At 42.1% G+C, this 18,415-nt stretch overlaps 1 protein-coding gene across 4 annotated transcripts; it reads right to left on the bottom strand.

The window, feature by feature from the left end:
* Window positions 1-3,161: 3,161 nt before the first annotated feature.
* On the bottom strand, window positions 3,162-17,037 carry LOC112562439. 4 transcript variants are annotated; one of them, XM_025235713.1, is made up of 3 exons: window positions 16,851-17,037; window positions 6,431-7,475; window positions 3,162-5,385 (listed from the first exon to the last, which is right to left on the bottom strand). In XM_025235713.1, the coding sequence occupies exons 2-3, from the start codon at window positions 7,410-7,412 to the stop codon at window positions 4,067-4,069; spliced, it is 2,301 nt and encodes a 766-aa protein (XP_025091498.1). In that variant the 5' UTR covers window positions 7,413-7,475; window positions 16,851-17,037; the 3' UTR covers window positions 3,162-4,066. The 4 variants fall into 4 exon arrangements, with proteins under 4 accessions (XP_025091498.1, XP_025091500.1, XP_025091501.1 ...); XM_025235715.1 differs by lacking the exon at window positions 16,851-17,037 and adding an exon at window positions 12,610-13,362; XM_025235716.1 differs by lacking the exon at window positions 16,851-17,037 and adding an exon at window positions 10,964-11,198.
* Window positions 17,038-18,415: the final 1,378 nt, after the last annotated feature.

The raw sequence follows: 18,415 nt of genomic DNA on the forward strand, positions 1-18,415 counted from the left end.
ATCCTAAGTGAAACTGTTTCATCGAACTTGGTGTGCCGTTACTGTCACCATACTGTTAGGTTGTTTGAATGCAAAGAAAGGGACTGGCAAGTACATTTGTATTTCATTGTAGCAATAGAAACTGTAATATGCAATATGCTTTCTCATCCTCACCTCAGACGTCTGTAGGCAATGCATCTGTAAACTTAGTGAACAGGCAGGCTGCTTTTCCTATGCGATGCATAGAAGCAGACAAGAGAGAGTTAGAGACTTTTTGTGGGGTAATGGATTTACCAAAGCCAGTTAGTAAGAGTAGCTACACAGCTATACAGAAAACTATTCATAAAGCATGTACCACTGTACAAAATATCAGCATGCAAGCAGGTACAGCACAAGAGTATGAACAGGCAGAAGAAGTAGAAGGTGATGAAAACAGAGACATTCATGTTTCAAATGATGGGACATGGATGACTGTAGGCTTCTCATCCAAGGTAGGTGTTGTGACAACTATTGGCATGAAAAATGGAAAGGTTATTGACACACAATCAAAAAGCAAAAGTCTGTAAATCATGTGATTATTGGAAAAAACAAGACCCCAACTCTGACAAATACTGTGCATGGGCAGCGGCTCATGCCGCAGACTGCACACTAACACATGAAGGTTTTAGTGGGTTGATGGAGGCAAGCTGTACATGTGACATTTTTAAAAGATCAGTTGAGCAGTACAAACTCAGATACACAGGGTTTGTTGGTGATGGGGACACTAACACTTATAAAAAAATGAGTGACAGCATGCCCTATGGTAACAAAAACATTGACAAGCTTGAATGTGTGGGACACGTCCAAAAGCGAGTAGGCACAAGACTTAGAAACCTTAAAAAATGTACCAAAGAAGTTCTTAGTGATGGAAAAGGACTTGGTGGAAAAGGGAGACTAACAGAAGCTGCTATTGATAAATTACAATGTTATTATGGAAATGCTATCAGGGAACATAAACATGACATTGTCAAGATAAGAGAAGCAGTTTGGGCAGTATACTTTCACAAGGGTTCTTCCGATGAAAAGCCTGTTCACAACTGTTGTGATGTTAGCTGGTGCCCCTTTCTGAAGGCTAAAAGAAATGGTAAACCATACATTCATAAAACAACTACCTCCCTTCTGCTGTCATGAATTATATAAAACCTGTATGGAAAGACCTTGGCAAAACAGAGCTTCTAACAAAGTGTCTAGGTGGCTACACACAAAACCAAAATGAGTCACTCAACAGCAGCATATGGAAGTTGTGGCCAAAACCAAAGAATCATGGACTAAAAACTGTTGAAACAGCTGTTGCAATTGCAGTTTCCATGTTCAATGACGGCTGCACTAGTCTAATGGCTATTCTGAGGATGATGGACAGATGATGATCCGGGACAGTTTTGTTGCACGTTCTGTGAAGAAGCTGATGTCGAGCGTTTGAAAAATGCACAGCGACAGGCAAGATTGGCTTCCAAGGCTCTTCGCCAAGCTAGGAGACGCAGAAGACTGGGTGCTGATGAGCAAGAAGCTGAGAGAGACGGTCATCCCAACCAACCTGGAGGATACTGACTGCTTTTGGGTAGAAAAATATTCATTTTCTGTGTGCCAAACTTTAACGAAAACCTATGTTAGTGCTGACTGTCTTTCAGTTATTTTCCACATTTGTTAACATATTTTCTTGAAACTTTGCACATATACTCCCAGATGGAGTGGCTCTGGTATGAACTAAAATCCCATGCCTATGTTTAATACTTTTTAAGATATAAGGGCACAAAAGCTGTATTTTTGACAAAATGTTAACACTTTTTAAAGTCTTACATCACAGACAAACCAGATACACTAGAATAATGACAGTAGTTCATGCTACAGCTACACGTCTTCTCCAAATGTAGAAAAAGTATTTTAGCTCAGTCTCTGGGTCTAGACCAGTTCTGAAGTGTAGGCTAGTTTTATTAGTGTCGCGAGGGTATATTTTTTATTTATTTAATTTTTTAAGCCCTTTCCTCATTCCAGAAACCATCAAGATGTCAGTATCTTAAAAATACAGAAACTTAACCACATTCTGACCAAATTTTATGTTTATACATTAATTAGTTGGCCTATGTCATTCAGAACAAATTTGGTACCCAGTTTTGGGTGATCCTGTTAAGTGTCTTTTGCTGGCGGGTTGTAGGATCACCAGCTACCCTGATGCCCAACTCAAGAAGTTTGGACCACGAACTTGTATTACTGGACGGCTGGAAGACGATTGTTCCAGTTAACTACTAAAACGAGAAAGGTGAGTACTAAGCTTCCGGTTTAGTCACATTCTTTGTTTAGGCTCGCCGAGAATTTCGCAAGAGGCTAAGCGTTGGTCTCAGCAGATAGACTACACACTTTGCACTGAAAGACTGTATTTGTGATGTTGTCGTGACGAGGGACATGGCCGAGCTGGATCACTTTGTTGTGTGACTGTGGCGAGTACATTCTTCTGGAATCCCCACCAGTGTGGTGACCGCGCTTTGTACGAACTTGTTGGACTTGAACTCCCTGTAGGACATGCCAAGCCACTTTCATGTTTTCCTCAGTTTACTCAGGTATGATTGTGTCATTGCTGATCTTATAAGTAATCAAATTTTTGGTCATTTTTGTATGCTATACATTGTCAAAACATTACTTACCTACGAGGCATACGACGACAGTTCCTCTTCAAACAGGGACGACAGGATCCACAGTCGCTGTACTCCTATACTTATTCTCAGACGTTAACCACCCCGGTGAAATTCTCTCGCACCAAAGGAAATAGTTCCCACAGACAGGACGAGCGGCGTGAAACTTCTTGTCATTGTCCCATCTACACACCAGTCCCCATCATCCACAATGTGTCATTAGCTCTAAGTCAACTGTAAAAATGTAAACACTCAAATGCTGCAAGTGATGCTCAAGTAAACAAAACAGAAATTTCAAACGACATAAGTTCTAGTGCACGAAACAATTTATGAAACAGGAAAAACTGTGAAGACTTCAGTTGAGAATAAAACACCAGGAGCTAAAGACTGATATGAAAATGACTGATGTAAGAACGAAACCAGAGTATGGGTCTAAAGACCAGAGCTTTTCAAACAAAGCGTAGCCAAAACAAAAAGCTAAAGAGAGATGACAAGAAGGCAGTCCGGGTAGTTCCTGATAAACCTTTATTGAGATCGTTCCTTGCAAATAAAAAAAATCAGTTACTTTACGAACACAAAATCAACACAATACACGTGGAAAATAAGAAATATGGTCTTAAAAATGTCAGAACACGTACTTGGTTTGTATGAAAAGTAACGGGACTCTTGTCAAAGACAATTTATTTAAATTTCAAACATGGATTTCCTTTCATAGTAAACACTCGATTACAATGTCCATCAGTGCAAATGCTTCTATGCACTGCTGACAGAATTCTACTAGGATCAGCTCCGTCAAGAGGGTTCACCTCCATCATGACTTTCACGCATTCAAAACGTGTCCTTCGATGACCCCATTGAACTTTAGAAAAATCAAAAATAGTCACAGAGAAAAGTCAGATGAATAGAGATATTGTTCGTGTACTGCGATTTTCTACACCAGGACCTGTGGCATGCTCGGCAGTGGGACCAGGTGCATTGTCGTGTAGAAAGAACCTCAGAAAAATCTTTTCAACAGTGAAGCACAGCGGAGAAACATGGACAAGTGCATTAGACTTGAAGTGGGAGGACTCTAAGGAAATTATGTAGCTTGGAATTGAAATAAATTGTATGTGACACGAGTCCAGGTTTTTTTTTTTTTTTTTTTTTTTTTTTTTTTTGTGCAGACTCACCTCATATAGTAAGATCAAGGATAGTTGTCCCTCGATTAATCTGCCCATTTCATACTTGATTAATTTGTTTGTTAAGTCATCAGACAGTGACAGCACATGTCTGATGAAATTTCCACTGATGCAAAAATATTAGCGATTGTAGCGAATTTTTTTTTTGTTTCAAAACAAAAATAATTGTGATCATAATTCTTTTAAGTGGTTGATGTGATTAAATTACAAAGTCCAAAAGGTAAAACTAAATAGACGCGTATGTTAATAATTTGCTTTCCAATAAGTCATGATTGAAGGGAGGGAACTCTCGTATCTCTGTAAAAGTTGTTGTGCCTGTTCCAGAGCCTCCTTCCCTGTGGTGACCAGCACCGTGTTGGATAACCCCGCCGTCCACGTGCGACGGAAGGAGGAGAGTTTGAAGTAGGGAGGGTTGTCGATGAGCACGTGAGGGATTCCCAGCAGCACGGACAGGATGTGGCCGTGTAGTCGGTCAGTGATCACCACGCGCCCACGCTGTAAGAACGACAACCCGTTAAAGGCTATCAGAAACGAAGACTCCATGGGTGTTCTCCCCTTGTTTGTCGTCCATTTCCACCAGTCTTCTACTTGCACGCTGAGGTTAGTAGGCATCTCGGGTACTTTATACCTGGAAGACTCATCATCTGCTCTCTTAATCCACACGATGTCGACAGTAGGCGGCATTGTGCGCGGGACACGGCCCAGGCCAAACGCCATGTCGGGCATCAGCATGAGTTTCGTCCCTGGAAAATGTTCCTGCGCCAGACCCAGCGACTGTCTGTCCCGCAAGAAGATGGTCAGGTTCTCCCTGTGGGAGTAGAGCTCCCTACACATGTTCAGATGCTTCTCGTGATCCTTGCGAATCCATATGCTCTGAGAGAGCAACACGCTTTGGAAGTCCGGGAAAAGATTCAAGATCTTTTTCCGCAAGATGTCCGACTCCGGGTACCCCACAAGGTTGCCACCTCCGTGGAGAAGGATCATGAGGGAGGATGGGGCGAAGTTCCTGCTAATTTTGTGTGCTTCTTTAAGCTTAGCATCACTGCACATGAAGATGGAGCAGTAGAACACCACTGTGACGTTGAGTCTCCGCAGCAGCGCCACCTCTCCCACGGTAATGGCGGGATCCCCTTTGTTCTCTGACGTAGAAAAGTCCAGTAGCATGACGTGACGTCGTCCCCCCAGCAATGACGTCATCACCTGCATGTGCAACCGCTGTATCTCCCAGATGACCTCCTCGTTGGTGGTGAGATGAGGCGCCAGGCGGTCCGTGTCGAAGGGATGCTGGGTGTAGTCCAGAGACAGGAAGTCGGCCCACTGTGACAAGAGTGTGGCGTTGTGTGGTGGACCTGGCCAGTTGAGACCAAAGGGAGCTGACTGTGTCTCAGGTGTCAGCGGAAGTGACTGCTGGTCGTCGTCTGCCCCCAGGTAACCCAAGGTAAGGTGCAGAGGTCGCAATGTGTTTATAGATGTGAGAGACAAGCATAATGCCGCACTGATGAGGGCTGCAGCCAACACCTGACATCTTCCATTACTCGCCGTCAGTTTTCGGTACACGTGACCTGTGAAACAGAGTTCATCTACAGTGATGAGGATGTTCATTGGACATACGTGACAGTCTTATTTTTTTGCACCTAAGTCACTGTCACTGTGACAGAAAGTTTTCTTTTTGATTTAAATGATCTCTTTTAACATTAGTACTATGACAAGCACGTACGGTCATCAACAGGCACTCCAAAGCTGGTCCGGAACTAGCAAATTAAACTTTCCTGACAAAATAAATCACAATTTTTGAGTAGATGAGTAAGTGATGTTACTGAGTAACATACTCCTAATTTCCAAAGAAAAGATTACGTATACCTTTTTCGGTCAAGGACCGGAATCCTACCACTAAAAAAAAAAAATAAAAAAATAAAATAAAACGAAACAACAAAAAAAAAATCCTGAAAAAGTAGTTACAATAAGCCACAAGTCAAATATATTCACCAAAGCAAAATAATGTTCGTCAAGCAAGTATAAAATAATAAACATATCAGTTCATTTTGACTTAAGGCGGAAATGACTAACAGAAAAAAAAACAACATACTAATTTCAACAATTAGTTTTCTTTTTACGAATTCATTTACTGTCTGATGTATAATTAAGTTTAATTTACTTTATGTATAAAATATTAAATTTGCTGGTTCTTGAAACATTTATGCGCGGTCCTGCTAAATTAGGTACAGCAACCGCCACATTTATTGCACATGAGAAAGAATTGTCAAAAGTGTCCCTCAGATATATTAACAGTAAAACGATGTGTACTCAGGATCTCCGCCAGGCTGAGCTGCGCCCTAGGTGAGAGACAAATAGTGCACCCCACCATAGGCCCTGTCTGAACTTCGACCCCTAGTACATAAATACACGTTGTTAGCCACTGTCTGTGGTTAGCTGACTTGCCCAGACTAAGTATGCTAATAGGTTGGGTACATGTGCTTCCTAAATACAATCCCTGTCAGGTATTTAATTTTTTTTTACTTTTTCGTGTCAATGCTTTTTCACAATTGAATGAACTCATTTCTTTATCTTTAGTCAAAGTATGTAGCGGTGTATGTACATATCTGTTACCTTTGATATTAGTACCAACAGGGCAGCATCGCCAGCTCTCTGCTTTGACTGCAGCTTTCCCTCTGACGTACACAGCGAGTCCCACACTCGCCACCGCCAGGCCCGCAGCGTTGACGCCTGATGCACTGCGTGACCCGCTGACGTACAGCAGCGCCACCACTAACATGCGCTTGATGACGTTGGCCATGGCGTGACTGACCACGTCCAGAGCTCGCAGGATGACGCTCGTGCTGATCATCGAGTACGTCACATGAAACGCACCCGACAGCAGCAGTGACGTCACGGCCAGATCGGTGCCAGGCGACAGCACGCGACGGATGGCCAGTGTAGATGATGACGCCATGATAACGAAAGACACTCCGGCCGTCATACTAATGCGATTCCAACCCATCCACCTCAGGCTAACGTTTAGCTTACGAGAGTGCAGTCCCTTGATAGCCACGTTGCGGACAGCCAGTAGTACGTTAGATGCCATGGCCAGCATCACGCCAGAGGTCAGCGCCTGCTGAACAAGCGTGACGTCATCGGAGACGAACACCAACGCGCCGCCAACCACCAGCGGGAGGCTGACACACACGTGACAGTTGAGACCCTCACGTAACCATACCCACTGCACTATCGCGGATACCATGGGCTCCGTCAGCTTGATGGCCAACGTGGAGGCCGCTTCCATTCTGGCCAGACTCCAGTTGGTCAGAAACGTCGACAGCACGTGCATCGTCATAGCAACGTAATAACAAGCCTTGTCATCTTTTGTCGTCTTTTTCGTTTTCTGTGCATCGTCCACGATGACCGACTTGTCCTGCGACACTTTGGTGACGAGACAGCAACACAGTAACTGCACCAACGACAGGACTGCAGCCGCACGCACGGGAGTGAGGACAAGAGTCAGCGCACTGACCTCCGTGAGGAAGACCTTGGCAGTGTGGTGACAGGCGTACGACGACACCGTCCAGGCGATGAAAGCTTTGAGAAGATTCATGATGCTGAAGAAATAAGACTGGACGGTGGTAAAATTTCAATGACGCCTTCGCTGAAGACCTGTCTGTTCAGAAAACAAGAATCACAGTCAAGGAATGTTGCTGGAGGCACGCGCTTTAAAATTCTCTCGCTACACACATATATATATATACACTGTGTGCTATGAACAGAAAGATCTATGAGAAGAAAACATCCAATAAAATTTTAATGCTTCTTTCACATTCTTGTTTCGGGCTTTTAATAACCGTTCAACAATAACCACCAGCCTGGCCACAGCCTTCAAGTTGAAAGCTGACTCCAATATTTTTATTCTGGAGAAACTTTTGTTAGAATGAACGTCAGGTAAGTAAATACACGTAGCACAAACATGTTATTTTTTTCAGAATACGTGTTGCTAAATGGTTTAAGTATATTAAATAAACAATTATCTGTAGATGTATGAATGTCTGTTAACACACAACATATGATTTCCTGATGTCAAGGGGCAAAGTTTAGCCGGTAACATGTCAGCGGTGTTTGTATACACATCAGTAAACAAGGTTTACTACAGCCTTGGTCTTTGCTGCCGCCATTGTTTACCTCCGTATAGACATAGTTTTTGTCAAACTGCAATATCTGGCTCTGTGATCTGTGTCCAGTACTATATTTAATATATTTTATGTACACATCAAGTCAGGACTGTTTTAGAGTTGGTTTTTTTTTTTTATCTAACCCACTGTTCGGTAAAAACATTCTTGGCCTTTGTTTACTTGTTTACTTACGTAGTTATTGCTTGTGCGAGTATAAAATGTAAATGTCTGCATGTCTTCAGTCATGGAGGCGTCAAAGTCTAAAGTCTGTGAGGAAGAAAGGTACCACAACCTTTACCGACATTTAATATCCAATGATCTGTGTGACGAGAGGTCAGAGGACAGCGATAATTATTGGTGACGTGCTCGTCCTCTGACAGTCCGCACATGGTGGGTCTGCCTGCTGGCTGTCTTATCTACCTATGACAGGTATTGCAAACACACCGTCTAAAATAAAAATTAACATTGAAATCGAGTTTTTACCTTTCTTGCTACTTTTTCTGTTGACGAACCCTTGAAACATGGATGGGAGCGAGATGGACGGGTACTTGTTCCCACCACCCACACTTGAAGTGTGCTTGGGATCGAGAGAGACAGGTCAGGTGGATCCCATACACGGTCAACGTCAAGAGTTTAGCAAGGAAACAACAATTTACAAACATCTGGTGCCACAAACATAATATTTTATTGATAGCAGTGGAAAGAGTTCACGCACGCACTTAAATATTCCAGATGCACGTGAATGTTTGTGTAGGGGTCGACAGGTTACTGGACCAGTTCATTTAATGCGGTCTGTCACACATTACTGAGTGCAATGATAGGCACTGAAGCACTGATTGTGAAGATCAAATTTGCATTGTAGGCGTGCAGTCTGTGCTGTTATTACTCACAGCGTATATTACTTTGTTTTGTGCGAAATACTAACTGAGCGATGCCATCGAACCCTGATGATGCACTCGGTAACGGTTGGTCGAGCAGCTGCAGTGGGAGGCTGACAGTGGGATGTGGACAGTAGGTCCACCTGCACTACACGGCGTGTGGAGGTAAGGTGTTTCCAAGGCATGGGCAAAATAATATCCACCTTACCTTTCTGAATGATGATGTTTTGCTCTTCTCTATCAACTCCACCCATTGTAGAGTCTCATCACATCTGGAAGTTCAATGGATTCAATGGTGTCGTGCTCTCGACCAGCCTCGAACTCGTGCAAGTGGAAAGCCATGATCGCAGTTAGTTGCCTAGGCGACATTATTACTGAAATTCCACTGCATAAGTAGTAGATGTTACTCTTTGTCACGATTAAAATCAAGATTACCATAATTTTCTTTGGCGAGCTGGGTGACATGTGACTCTGCACACAGTTCAGTTTTGATTCTTCTATGAGCTTTGAAGCCTCAGAGAAAAATGTTCTGAGCAAGTCAAAAGATTAAAAAAATTGTCAAAGGTGAAATGAAAAGAGGTTCTGGACGATCGGCTTGGGCATTTAGCCATTTTCTTCGAAGATCTCGACAACCATATACTTGTTCTCAGTATACATCTTAAACTGCACGATGTACGCAAACATAGTAGTAAAATTCCTCTATTTATAAACTAATCTTGATGGTGTTCCCACGGATATGTGGCCTGAATTTGCTTACAGCTGACACGGACGTGGAAATAAAAACACATTTCGTTAATCGCAGAGCAGCCCGTTGGTCACGTGGGCCCCTGCTCGCAGGTTCGCACCCTCCTTGCTCCACAGGAAGGCTAAGTTCAACACCAAAATATATATATACCCTAGTTTTGAACGCACTACGTGTCAAATTAAGAACTTTGTCACCACTGCACTACAGACACATGCTTGTAGACGATACCAGGCTCCCAGGCCCTCCGGTCGTTAGAGATCCGTTTCAGCGGGTCCTCCTTACTCGTCCCTCGACATTAGTTCCTTTCCTTGGCAAGGAACTCCAAGCACCGATTCCCTTGTCGGTACTCACACATGTACCCGTATCACCCGTATCACCTGGCGGCTGCTTTCGCAATCTCTCCTTATCGATAATTCCTCTTTCCTCCTCCACTTCTTCCTCGCCGGTAATTCCTAAAACGCTTATATTCTTTTAAATATTCGTATGGGGCTAAGTAATATCTCAACAGCCAGATATTATTACATCACATGGAGTTAGACAAAGATATTAAAACATCACTTTACACACGTTGTCTAGGCAAGGAATTGTACGGATTCCGCACTCTCTTTTTTCTCAATTTACATTCGCCTGTCTTCGTTGACAACTCGTGAGGGAAAGCTCGACTCAATACTTTTCTCAAACCCTACCGAACATTTCACTCACACCTGCATGCCTTTTCTGACATTCTTCCATTCCACGCATTCTGGCTCAAACATGGGTAAGGGCGACAATCCCTATCTATCAGCAAGCAGGGGCAGCCAACCCCTCCCTGTTCCTAACCCTTGTAGAACATTCATCTTGTCACTTGCCTGTGACATGGGCCCTCGTTTATTTTACCTTTACCGGTCATCAGTTTTAGGTCTTGAGGTATTTTGCCTGTGGCAATTAACTTTATGCCGCCCTTCATAGTGTTTAAAAGATGTAAGCAGCCCCAGAACGAGTTTCACAGCTGGCAAAGAGTGAAAAGGAGGCTTCGCTTAGTGTGAACTGTCACGGTCGCTGACATCACGCTTCCGAAGTTTTTCCCTTCACCGAGACCACAAACTTGTATGACTGGACTGCTGGCAGACAATTATTTCCAGTAAACTACTAAAACGAGGCAGGTGTGTAAAAGCTTCCTGTTTATTCACATTCTTTGTTGAGACCTTTTCAAAGAAAAATCAAATAAAAATCAACCACCCGGGAACAGCAGGGCGATGAGGGTGCAGGGTGGACGGGCTGACAACTGGGGACCTTAACACAATGGCGGGCGTAAATGGCGAAGTGGGAGAGACGAGATAAAAAAAAAAGACAGAAGGGAAACAAGAATAATACGGCAAACCCTTTTGAGAGAGCAGTCCATACACTTGTCCATCAACAGGCCGCTCTCACAAAACTGCTCCAGGTCCCAGACGGTGAAGACGGGTGCCTTGTTCTCGATGATGTTCACTGTACCCTGTGTGGTCGCCTTGTTGTTGCCGTCTGAGCATGCTACATTAACTGTGTAACTGCTGGCACTCTGTAGCTCAGTCCCGCGAGACGGGTAGGGTCAAGCAAGGATGAGGTCAAAGGTCCCTTGATTCCCCTCCGCCCCATTCACGCGCGTGCCAACCGACGACAGGCCAGCCAAGTACGGGAGGCCAAACACAAACAGCAAAACAGTCGCCGACACGCGACAGCCAGTAAAAAGACAGATTCGTTTTTATACCGAGTTTGAAATTTGAAGTCCTGGCACTAAAGAAGGCGACATAGTGACACGGAGGTAGCAATATGGAGGACATCAACACATCTCATCACCACACGACACCGCTAGACGATAGATCGAGAATCTAGTGTACAGAACATGCAGCGACGTAGGTGGTTAGTAGATAATGAATTGAAAAAAACATGGTTCACAATAAAAATTAACGGGTTCAATGCAAGGTGACTTTGTGTAGTAGTAACAATAAGTCAGTAACGAGTCTGACGGATTACAAAAAGAAGCAGAAAGAATAAGTGACTGCTAACGACACTACTCCAGGCTTTGTTTACACCCAGACCAACCGATAAAGACACAAATACCACTGATAAAATGTCAAATACTTTGTGTGGTTCAATGCCATTGACTGAAATGTAGTTCGTCCTTTCACTTCTGTCGCTCAGTTCGTCGTCAAGCTACAGTCTATGGTTGAACAGTTAAAACAAATCAGAGAATCCAGAGAGGTTGATAAGCATGTCAGCATGGCGCCAGGAGTTTTCACTGTCAACCTACCCCCAATCTGCTTTAATCAATTCTGATTAGACCAGAATAACTTTCTTCCAACTTAAAAGTTCGTCTCAAAACTTCTGCCACCTAAACTTTGGGTGGAAATTAGCTACATTACCTAAACTGTTCATTTATTTTTTTTTAAATATAGCGATTAGAGCTAATGCATATTTTATGACAGAAAAAATATTTAAAAAGAATTATGTAATGTAATGATAATCACCTGCAGCAACTTTATAAAATGCGTTGAAGAAAATTAGTTAAAAAAACATATAGTAACTGTACATGTGACTTTTTAAAATTCAATATCTGACTACTAGCTTATGAAGTAAGCTTCATTATAAGAGATGTAATAACAATAATAAATAAACACAATCTTTAAAATGTGTGAAATGCGCAGATTTCTTTTTTTTAATTCTCAATTTCTGTTTAATGAAGAGATAGGTCTTTATATTATTCATTTGATCGCTGCAAGACTATATTTGTGATGTGGGGACAGAGGACATGGCCTGGCTACAGCAGTTTGTTGTGTGTGACTGTGGCGAGCAGATCCTCCTGGGACAGCCACCAGTGTGGTGACCGCGACCTGAACTCCCTCTAGGACATGCCGAGCCACTTTCATGTTTTCCTTAGTTTACTCAGGATTGATTGACCTTTGTCTCATGGATGACCTTATAGGTAATAATATAATGTTGGGTCGTATACCATGTCTGTATGTTACACACTGTCAAACCATTACTTACCTACAAAGTGTCCGAAGAAAATTCCTCTTTAAACAGTGACAACAGGGTGGACAGTCGCTGTACTTCTGTAGTTATTCTCAGACATTGGCCACCCCGGTCCAATTCTCTCGGACCAAGGAAATAGTTCCCACAGACAGGACGAGCGGCGTGAAACTTGTTGTGTCCCGGTTACATAGCAACTCATAATCAAATGAACTGGTTGAACCCTTTCACAGTGGTTATAGTCAATGGTGCAAAGACTAAAGTCCGATTAAAGCAGGTACCTAAACGGCTTTTGTTTTATTTCCAAGGTAGCACCACTCTCGAAGCCAGGAGGACAATAACAGGTGGAGGTAGAACTCACACATGCAGAACCTTCAGAAGATGTGAAAAGAATCGATCCCTCCATTAGGGACGAACACAGCTGGTCATAAACAGGAGGCACGCCTCTCGGCCATCACAATAAAACATTTGATACCGACATTTCAAATCACATTAACCCAAGATTGACCCTTATGAGTAAGGCAATAACTTCTGTCTTCCGCACTCTTGGTACGAGTGTTTAGAAAATTTATACTATTGAACCATCCACCTCGCTATTTCCGTCCTCCATATCAAAAAGTATTAGCAAATTCTGAGGTAAATGCCGACATAAGACATAAGACAGATTTGTAGACTCCTCAATGTCATTCTTCATTTTAACGGAATGTCACGTGGTCTGATTTGATTTGCGACCACCATCTGAGGAAACCGTTTGGATGCCATTGATCATATCCTGTCTGCTTTGGGCCACCGCGGACTTGCGATAAAAACAAGCGGAGATTGGGATCGGATCCATTGGCTTTCATGGCCAGACCATCGCCAATAGCCTGGTGTCACCGGCACGTGCTACGTGGACGACAGGCAATAAAAGGTCAGGTGTGAGCTTTCATTGGGCTCCTGCACTTTTGAAGTTTTTTTAATTTTGGATTGTACAGAGCTGGTTACCGCCATCTTCAAGAGCTGATTACCATCATCATCAACCTTACACAAAAGAATTCTCCTGCGGTGAAAAACTAAACTAATCGGTCTCCACTGGTTGTCAACATTTGTCCTTAATACTCGCCCCTCTTTCTTGCTTTGCCAGAATGTTCCTAGTCCGTTCATAGTCCGTTCATAGTCCGTTCACAGGATTCAAGCAGCGGAACAGGTATGGGGAAGAGAACTTACACCTAGTCACGTTTACAAGCTGCTGGACTTCTATATATATACACCGGTCCATCAAAGCATGACACAGAGACCAAAGAATACTTACTGATGTTTCTCTCTATAATTTCAACTTCTTTCAAGTTTCCATAGTCTATGTACAACAAAATTTACTCTGCGTACTATTCTGATTATTTTTTTTCCTTTGAGATGAAAAAAATTTACTCATGAGAACAGGCACCTGTCAAACATAATTCATAACATGTGTGTGTGTGTGAAAGAGGACTTTTTGAAACTTGATACCTTTACGAATAACAGTCGTTACGACACTGGGGTTGTGTTGAAGTATTGTTGTAACGATGAACAGACTGTAAAACAACCTGAGTAGTCTAAGGATTTTCTAGAGTATATACTCAAGGTGAAAAACAAGTCTCTTGGTTGTGCAGCATGCCTCGACACATTGCTCACCATCTAGCAATGTACGACGTGTTATACGGGTGGGAAAATGCACGTATTTTTGGGACTGGACTGGCATCTGCGCTTTTCCTTAACATTTATTTCAATAACCTCTAGTGTATACCTGGTACAATCAAAACGAAGTTACCTGTGGAGTATACGGTAGAGATATTTCTCAGCTGCAATCATGTCTTCAATATACGAGATGTTAAATAAATCACTGTTGCTGAGAAAACTAAACCAATTTCGTCTACAATACTCATTCTTCGCCAAAAGATTTCGAAGCTCTGCTGGTGAATAATGAAAATAAAAGAAAATGGGCCTATTGTGGAAGTAAAGAAAGAGAGAAGAAGGTGGTAATTGGTTTTTACACTTCTTGAACATTCCAGCCTCAGGGGGTGTGTTTATGGGTGAGACAGAGAGAGAGAGAGAGACTCGCGAGGTAGATAAGGGACCTCCCTTCGAGTAACCTGGAGGGCAAAGTACGTCTGTGCCGTCGTCATGGCTACACTATGAAACTGTGTGTGTGTGTGAGAGAGAGAGAGACTTATTAACCTATTTCATCAAAGAGACAGAGGTCGAACGAGCAACAGGGCAATGTATTTTTCAAACAACCTTTGCTAATTTCTGAGAAATAACAAAGCCTCACCTGAAGATTTCTCTACACAAACCAATCCTATGACAATACAATCTGTGACCTCGCTAGACACAGACAAGCACCACTTCTAGCATTGTATATAACACTGAACAATGCTTAACCCAGACATCTGAACCAATAATTAACCACCCGTTCTACCCGAGGTCTGCCTACCCGCTAAAACTTTGCTCCCGGTCACAAGCCACACCCTAGTTACCCTGTCAACAACTTAAAACTGTGGATTTTAATTACCGTTCAAGTGACTTTTCTCTCAACTTGGCAACATTTTTACTAGCTGCTGATCCGGCGTAAAATACCGACATGCAGCCAGACAACAGACCGGCCCATGCGCGCGGCAACACAGCAACCACACCTGACATCTCCGAGATTCGTGGTTGAGGATAAAGCTAATAAATAGTGGAGGTCAAGAGTGATCAAAGCCCAGGTATCTATTGGTATTCTTACACCTGAGTCAATCAGTTCAGGTGAGTTTGTTTTGGCTGGAGTGGGGGATAACTCTGCTTCTTTGATATGTCTGTATGTGGTTGTAACCCTGACGCCAGTGATAGTTGAATAGCATTTTGTGATTGTAGACTTTTTGTTTCTAAGTATCCCACAGAAAATTATCAGGGTTATTAATTTCTCTCTAGTTGCTGTGGAAAGAATGCAAAAGAATGAACGCTCAGCTAAACCTGTAGAATTCAGAGAACAGGAAAAAAAAAACCAGGCTTCGGTTTACACTTTCTCGGATGATGATGACGACGACGACGACGACGATGACGATGATGATGATGTTGATGGAAGGAATTTATATAGCGCATTCCCTTGCATAATAGATGGTTTAATGTGCACTTGACAAAAGAAAGGTGATGACACGATGAAAGGCGGACAAAATTCACAAAGCACTTCTACTGACAAACCGAAACAAGTCGGTAAACAAACTGCTAGGGAACAGTCAACAAACACAAGCACAAAACAAACAAATCTGCCCACAAAGAATGTCTGAGCAGCTGCTCATATAAAAAAAGATAGGTAGACAGTTCGAGGTGAAAATGTGGGTTTGAGTTCACCCATGGAACAGACAGGAGAAGGATCATAGTCCACCTGCACTTCACATCCCATGGGGTGGCCCCTGTCACTACACTGACATAGACTGTATACTAAACGGTTGTCAGTGCCAAAGTCCTCCAAACCTGTGTCATTGTCAACCAAAAAGAGGTTAAAGTCCAATTCTTCCAAAGTTTCTCGCCGTAAAAAGTCATCCGCCGAAAAAAAACTAATTTTGTTTCTTTGAACGTCTTTGAAAATCGTTTAAACATCTAGACTGCTGGTTGAACCTTTACACTACGACTGCCTGAAATAGTGAGAGCTGTACGTGTAAACAGTAATATACATCTGTCATATATATATATAGAGAGAGAGAATATAGAGAACAGCCATCTAGGAGCATATACAATATCAAAATATCAGAAACTATCCAAGCAAAAAAAAAAATATATTGTCAACGTTTCTATATCTGTCATTTTTCGATCACAAAGGGCTAACTGTTTTAAAAAAAAAGCTCGTGACCTGTGTACAACATGGGACTAAGTGTTATGTTTCTCGTTCTTGTGCAACTGTTCCTGACGAAACAAAGATTTCGGTGAATAAAACAATTGTGTGGTGTTATCGGCCTTTTTTCTAGGTGGGTCGTTAATGTATGATGATCATCTGTATCTTAATGTCGCATTCAGTTCTGTTTTTATATCAGAATTTTCAGTTTGGTTGGCGTTACAACAATTTTACACAAAAGATAACTAATCAGTCTTTCTTTCTTTCCGTGTGTCAGCCTGCTTTTGTATTTGATCTTATTTTAAGCCTTAGGGAAAAGAGAAACAAAGTCGAAGTTAAATTACTGCCACATTTCCATTTCAGGAAAGTGGAGGAACGAACACAAAGACAAAAGTAGTAGGATGCTTACTCGGATAAATTTTTGTAGACTCACCTTTATCACTCAAATATCGGGTAGACAAAGAACTGTAGACAAGTCAGACTGGCTAGTCACTATAAGCTCCTGTGGACCAGATTCTGTCTTAATCTTCTTTTACTGTCAGCTCTTCACCGTCCAAACAGAATCCAAAATCACTGGACAGTTTTCTGCAACATTCTAGAACAGTTTATGCAATGGACAAAGGTTCTTTAGAAGGAGATTTATTTCCGCTGGGAGTTCACCTGCTCGTTACTGGGTTTGGCAAACAAATGGCCGGTCGAATCAAACGGTCGTGTGTCACGTGTCTTTACGATTTGCCAATCTGCAGACGGCAATATCCAGCTCTGTGCATGCGCCGTGCACTTTAGATAAGAAGTAAATCGTATATCACTGGGTGGCTGTGGGAGGTACCCGGTTATAGTTGGCAGTCTGGCGCTGCCTGACCTTTGTTTTACTAACATCATTGTCTACATCACAACTACGATGAAGGCAGCCATTCATAGTTGATGTAATTATTTATCAATGGCATAAATGTAATAAATCATATTCCTACTAATGGGGATTTCCCGACTATGCCCATGTCAAGTTTTTGTTTAACAATGTTGATAAGGCTAGTTGTTGCGCGGTCCCTTCTCTGGACCTCATGATGCGGTCTTTGATTTTCTATCTTCATGATTTCCTCTGTTACAAGCTTGTTGGCAACACTTCTTTCTTCGTCTCTTTTAATATCCTTCCCCGATTTTTCCAATTGCAAACATTACTAAATGAAATCGCCTCTTAGCCTTATAGGCTTTCCCTCTTTTTTTAGTTTATTTAATGTTTTGGTGTATGGACACTGACTGTCCACACTGACATGTAACTTTTTATGTCTATGTTTTGTTTAGTGACACTGTATTTTATTTCACAAGGGTATGTCACACCACTGGAAGTTTTCAAATGAAAAAGTCGCATGATGACATGTTGAGAAAACAGTAAACAGAGATACACGCTCGTAATTTTTCTCTTATCAAGCGATCAAAGCACCCGGTATATCTTGGGGCACCTTCTGTTGCTAAGTGTTGGCCTTAGAATCACCGGCTTTCCTATCTTTTTAACGAAAGTTTCCCGAGTGTTTTCCTCAGTAAAGTTCGATACCTGTGAAAAACGAACTGGGGTGTAGATCGGTAGTCGCCAGGTCTTCACAACCACTTTGACCACTGTCCTGTTGAGGTATGTCTCTGACTTTGTAAATATATATTTTACATCGGGGTAGGACACACAGCATCGTTCAGATTATTTTGAAATTTCTTTACTGATTTAAGTACTCAAACGGTAGTGGATGAACTTCAGATTTGCAAGGAGAGATTTTGGTTGCGTTTTATAAAAAAAATTGTGATGTTATTTATTCTGCTACAAATATTATGATTAGAAATATTTTATGTGTAAAATGTAACATTTACAAATATATCTGCAAATGCCTTCTTAATTATCCTGCGTTTATCAGAATTTAGAAATAGTACTTTTTAGTTTCTTAGTCGCTTTTCAACGACATGCTGTTCTTACTGGTAAAGTTGTTATACAGTAAAATATATATTTTGTAA

This window comes from Pomacea canaliculata, linkage group LG4, assembly GCF_003073045.1.
Source record: "Pomacea canaliculata isolate SZHN2017 linkage group LG4, ASM307304v1, whole genome shotgun sequence".
Lineage (NCBI taxonomy): Eukaryota > Metazoa > Mollusca > Gastropoda > Architaenioglossa > Ampullariidae > Pomacea > Pomacea canaliculata.